General features: G+C 40.6%; 1 protein-coding gene and 1 pseudogene across 1 annotated transcript in view; one reads left to right on the top strand and one right to left on the bottom strand.

Annotated features, from left to right (window-relative positions):
- Window positions 1-999, bottom strand: part of LOC146377288 (uncharacterized) — a 20,838-nt gene extending 19,839 nt beyond the window's left edge. The window contains exons 1-3 of the mRNA XM_084944440.1: window positions 936-999; window positions 364-646; window positions 1-135 (exon numbers count right to left, since the gene is read on the bottom strand). The exon at window positions 1-135 is cut by the window's left edge and continues 30 nt beyond it. Coding sequence (XP_084800566.1) covers window positions 1-135; window positions 364-646; window positions 936-999 — 482 coding nt within the window. The remainder of the gene's footprint in view (window positions 136-363; window positions 647-935) is intronic.
- Window positions 1,000-1,355: 356 nt separating this feature from the next.
- Window positions 1,356-4,638, top strand: LOC146377287 (uncharacterized; annotated as a pseudogene).
- Window positions 4,639-6,054: the final 1,416 nt, after the last annotated feature.

The raw sequence follows: 6,054 nt of genomic DNA, 5'->3' as shown, positions 1-6,054 counted from the left end.
CCATCAACTTCCACCTCACAAAGTGTCAGGTATTCTGTTCTCCCAGGAATAACGATGTTTATGTAGCGACCTTCCATTCCATTACATGCAAAGGTTTGTGATGCCCCAGCAGCGATAGATGAGATTACAGCACATCTGAAAACAAATGACAAGGAAACAGATTAACAAGTAACATAAGATTAATCTAAAATAAAAGTTTCTATAAATGTCAATTTCAGATAATCAAGGTGCTGCTCTTTATTGCCTGATGAACTTAACTCTAAAAAAACAGAGGTAGAAGTAGAAATCTTTTACAAACATAATTAATGATTGCCACATATATGACTGTTATGACAAAGTTTCAAAGATGAAAAGCTCATTTACCTGGGATTCACATTGCCATTGTCATTAAGTGAATTTCCAATGCGGATCTCAGCTCCATTGATCCTCTCAGGGCAACAGTCTTGTCTGTTGGTGATAGTCACAGTGTTGATTTTATATGTCTTCAACAGGTCAAGTCTCCACCATGGATTCAAGTCGTTGTTTGTAAAGGTACAGGATCCCTGGTTGAAGTTGCTGGCACGATTCCCATCAATGGCATTTTCGGGTTCGGCATTCCCATACGTTGAAGACTGAGCCACTTGTCCAAGTCTGGCAACATTTTCACCTTAATATTTAAAAGATAGAAAGATGCACAGAATTGCCAAAGGTAATTAACAGTGGTGTAAGTAATCTCACCAAAATATCTACAGTCAGCTTCTTTAATTGAATTTTTCCTATAATCTTTTTGAAAACACTTTTTCACTGATCTAATTAAAATATATAATTAAATATGAATTCTTCAAACCAGTTATTTACTTTTAATATCTTTTCGTGAGTTCAATTAACCAAGTCCTAGAATTGTAATGAATTCACGTTTACTTATTATATTTCTTAAATACATTTTTTAATCTCACCCAAATTTCCACTCAGCTTTCCTAGAATAGACAACAAGACAAATATTCCAGCCGTAGTCAACATCCTATAGACAAAAGAAAACATTATTTCAGGTAAAGTTTATCATATTTAATCTGGAGTAGAGGATTTGACAGATGTACAATTGTTTTTTTAATGGTTTGCAATTTGCAATTCCTTCTAGAGTATTTTTTTTAAATACAATTGTCAGTTTTTAAATTATAACAGTAATTAAGCCTTGATAAGGTAGAATATTTCCAAAAATGTATTGGTTTGACAATTGAAGGTTATTAATGATATTACTGTCACATTTAAGTTAAGTACTTTTTTTTTTCCTTTGGTTTTTTGTTTTCTTTTTTGTTTTGCTTTTTTCTGTTAATATATATCTATATATATCTATATAGATATATTTTACAAAATACATGGAAAAACTCATATCATCCTATTCTATCAAGCATGCTGGAGTGTTTCCACACATCTTCAACCTTTCCCTCTCTCTGTCTGTAGTCCCAGCCTGCTTCAAAACAGCCACCATCGTCCCTGTACCCAAATCCTCCACCATCTCATCACTAAATGACTGGCCACCAGTAGCCCTGACCCCCTTCGTGAGCAATGCTTTGAGAGGCTGGTCAGGGACTTCATCTTCTCTGCACTACCCAACTAACTGGACCCTCTAAAATTTGAATACCACCCCAACAGGTCCACTGATGATGTCATAGCCCTGACACTACATACTGCCCTCTCGCACATGGAGAAAAGGGACGCGTATGTGAGAATGCTGTTTGTAGATTACAGCTCAGCATTCAATACCATCGTTCCCTCAAAGCTGGACAGACAACTGCAGAACCTAGGATTGAGCAGCTCTCTCTGCAGCTGTCTGACAGATGCCACACACATACTGGTGCTCCACAGGGGTGTGCACTGAGCCCTCTCTGGTACTCACTCTACACCTACGACTGCACGGCCACTAGCAACTCCAACATCATTGTGAAGTTGGCGGATGACACAACAGTGGAGGGTCTTATCACCAAAGGTGATGAGACGGCCTACAGGGAGGAGGTCAGCGCCCTGACACAGTGGTGCCCGGAGAACCATTTCACCCTCAAAGTCACAAAGACAAAGGAGTTGATAGTGGACTTCCAGAGTTTCCAGGTGTCTGCCTCCCTTGAAGGTGACTGTCACTCCACATACATGTTATTCATTAATGTAACTACAGATTTTCATTATTTCTTTGTCCACAATCTTATTTTCCCATTACATGACATATTTTCTGTCTGCATTTATGCATTAATTTCTTGTGCAGCTCCTTTGGCTTTTAGCTACAAACTACATCCTAACTGCAAAAGAAACAGACATAGTTCAGGTCTGCCATTGCAAATATGCTATTTATCGTGATGCTATTAGCTGGCAGCCTGATTGTACTATTGTACCATTCTGTCAGGCTGCCATATCTGATGACATGCCTTGTATTAGCATGATGTCTGTGCAGATGTTTGCAAAGAGCTGGAGTTCTCCTAGAAGTATAATGCTGTTGTGTCTGTCCTCGATGCAGTTTCCATTTTACCATAATGCACTTGTCCTTTTGTGCAATAAAAATTCAAATACTGTACATATTCCTGCTGTAGACAACTCCTCTATTTTCGTCCTTGATCACATGAACTGAAATCAGCTGATTATGGTGCAAGTGCAAATGGAACCGATAAACAGAATCATGAGGCAAACAGACTAACAAATCAAAGGAACTATACAGCTCCATCCCTTATAGACTCCAAATTGTTCATATAAATGGGAGGTCCTCTTTTCTTTATCGATACATGAAGCCAGATAACACACACTGTAGGAAAGTCTTAAAGACATAAATACCTGAATGACTAATAATTTCATGCCTCTAAATCCAAATAAATTCACTAGAAATATATTGTCTAACCAGATGTTTAATCTGGATGGCAAGCATCTGGTGCCTAACCAGACAGACCATGGCTTTCACTCTTTGGCTCTGTCAAATTGGGCAGATTGACATTGATATAAGTTATACAGTGTGATTTTTTCCCCTATTACCTCAACCTGATACTGCTGGAGACTTCTTCTTGTCAGAAGGGAATTTTTCCTTCCCACCAAGTACTTACTCAAAAGAAGGTTCCTTTGATTTGGGTTTTTTTCTCTGTAATATTAAAGGATCTATACCTTGCGATAGTGCTTTAAAGTGCCTTAAGGTAATTGCTGTTGTGATTTGGCACTATCTAAATTGAATTGAATTGAACTAAATTGAATTGAATTAAAAAGTGACAACATGTGCATTGGACAGGCAATAACAAGGCAACTCCCAAAATGGAACGGTTTACCAGGTGGTGGCTACAGATCATTGCTCCTTCTACCTCCTGACTGATTTTTCTTCCACCCTCTGAGGTTCCAGAGATACTCCAGCTCCTGCAGCATGGCACATCCATGTGTGCCATTATTTGTTGTGTTTCCCAAACAAGTCATGCTAGATGACATTTTAAACAACATAAAGTATACATACAGTACAGTGTCTCTGCCAATTCTGTGTTTGAGTAGCACAGTGTTAGGCTGTGAACACAGGTCCCATTAACTGATGGCAGGCCTTCATGCCACCCTCATAGAGTCTGTCTCTCACCTGTTGTTCAGAAATATGTGCAGGACACAAAAAAAAAAAAAAAGAAATATGTGCAGAAGTAGCCGGATGGAGGTCATGTTATAAGGTTTGGGAAGTGCTCCTCCTGTTCCTTCTTATACAAAGGAGCAGGTATCTACTCCTGCTGCTCGGTTGATCCTTTTCTATAGTCTAGCTTCCCTCATGTAACAGCTACTTTTCTGGTTTCCTTGACAATATAAACATTGTGTTGGGAGCTGATGGCACAATTGAAAGAGATGGACTACCTAGAGTAAGTAAACAGAATGGGCTGCAGGTACTATCTAATGCTACCAGCTGTGACAAGGCTCTTGGCCTCAAAGGTAGCTCTGGAACTGAATTGGAGACTCGGCTTCGGACCCTTGAAAAACCTGAAGCTAACCAGGCCCCCACTAAGCTAACCCGAAAGTAGCATTAGCTCTCCCCTGGCAAATTGTCCCCAACGGCCAGGAAAGCAACATGGCTAGGTGACGGTAAGGAGGAAGCATAGTCTTATCTGTCTGAGACATGTTCATGTGTTGAACCATTTTCCCCACTTGGTGACACACCTGCTGGGGATCAAACTCTGGTAATCGCTGATTCTGTTTTCAGACATGTAAAGCCAGAGACACCCTAACCCTAACCATGGTCAATTGTCTCCAAGGGTCAAAGCAGGTGACATTGAGGGAAATTGAAAACTGCTGGCTAAGGATAAAGGTAAATTCAGTAAAATTATAATTCAGTTTGGCAGTAGTGACACCTGGTTACGTCAATCGAAGATCACTAAAACTGAAATTGAATTGGTGTGTAACTTTGCCAAAACAATGATAGACTCTGTAGTTTTCTCTGATCCCCTCCCCAATCGGACCAGGAGTGCCATGTTTAGCCACATGGTCTCTTGAAATTACTGGCTGTTTGAGTGGTGTCCAGAAAACAATGTGGGCTTTATAGATAATTGGGAAACTTTCTGGCGGAAACCCAGTCTTGTTAGGAGAGATGGCATCCATCCCTCTTTGGATGGAGCAGCTCTCATTTCTAGAAATCTGGCCAAATTTATTAAACCCCCTAAAACGTGACTATCCAGAGTTGGGGCCAGGAAGCAAAGTTGCAGTCTTACAAGCCTCTCTGCAGCTTCTCCCCTCCTGTTATCACTCCAGAGCCCCCATGCCTTAGAGACCGTGTCTGCTCCTAAACAGACAAGCAACAAACTAAAAATTGGCAAAAAACATGAAAAATCACAAAGAAAGAACACTACAGTATCCACATCTGCACCAAGAAGAACTGTTATTATTAAACATTACTCGATTACATAAATTTACTCTGCCTTACAGAAACCTCGTTTCTGGCTTGGTCTGCAGGCCAGGTGGACGGACACACCTGAGCGGCATCCACAATCACGCCTCAACAGCTTAAAAGTCTGTACTGGGTCCTGAGCTATATTCTTGTTGGTGTGTGTTCAGTTGGCGGCTGAAAAGCTGCAGCAGCGTGTAAACAAGCAACCATAATAAAGTGTGCTGAAAAGCGTTGAGATGTGGTTGGGTCTGTCATGGATTGTTTACATTACCATCAACTTCTACCTCACAAAGTGTGAGATGTTTTTTTTCTTCCTGGAATCACAATGTTTACATACCGTCCTTCCATCCCATTACACATAAACATTTGGGAGGCCTTATATCTTTAAACTATGATCATCTGTAGTAAACCCAACTTTTTTTCCATCCTTCCATCAGCTTTCAGAAGGGATGCAGGGGGACTGGAGCCTATCCCAGCAATTATAGAGGGTGAGAGTGTACACCCTGGGCAGGGCACTCGCAGATACATAGAATAAAAAAAATGCAGAATAATTAGGGATCATTCTGCAATATGAAAACACATCTAGAAGTCCAGGAGTGAAAATAGATCCAGTCTGTATAAGAAAATCTATTATTTTGGTGGTGGTGAACGTGGCTCAAGAGTTGGGCGTTCGTCTTGTAATCGGAAGGTTGCCAGTTTGAGCCCCGGCTCCGACAGTCTCGGTCGTTGTGTCCTTGGGCAAGACACTTCACCCGTTGCCTATTGGTGGTGGTCAGAGGGCCTGGTGGCGCCAGTGTCCGGCAGCCTCGCCTCTGTCAGTGCGCCCCAGGGTGGCTGTGGCTACACTGTAGCTTGCCATCACCAGTGTGTGAATGGGTGGATGATTGTGTATAGTGTAAAGCGCTTTGGGGTCCTTAGGACCAAGTAAAGAGCTATACAAATACAGACCATTTACCATTTTTACCATTTATTTTCCTATGCTGAGGTTTGTTGAGAAACGTTTGATGACCATCCTGCTGAAATAATAATTGTTTGGGATTTTTTTGTAACTTTGCTTACTGTTATACACAGTCTTGTCAAATGTCAATATATCCAATTGAAGGATATGTTAAAGAGATGTATCTGTTTCATATTTAAATTTTCATATAAACCGTTCATCAACGTCATCATCATCATCATCATCATCAAAAACAGCAGCA

This window comes from Perissodus microlepis, chromosome 11, assembly GCF_051167445.1.
Source record: "Perissodus microlepis isolate ML-2025 ecotype Zambia chromosome 11, ASM5116744v1, whole genome shotgun sequence".
In the NCBI taxonomy this organism is placed as follows: Eukaryota; Metazoa; Chordata; class Actinopteri; order Cichliformes; family Cichlidae; genus Perissodus; species Perissodus microlepis.
Note: the sequence above shows the minus strand (reverse complement) of the source record. Positions and strands in the feature narration are given on the sequence as shown.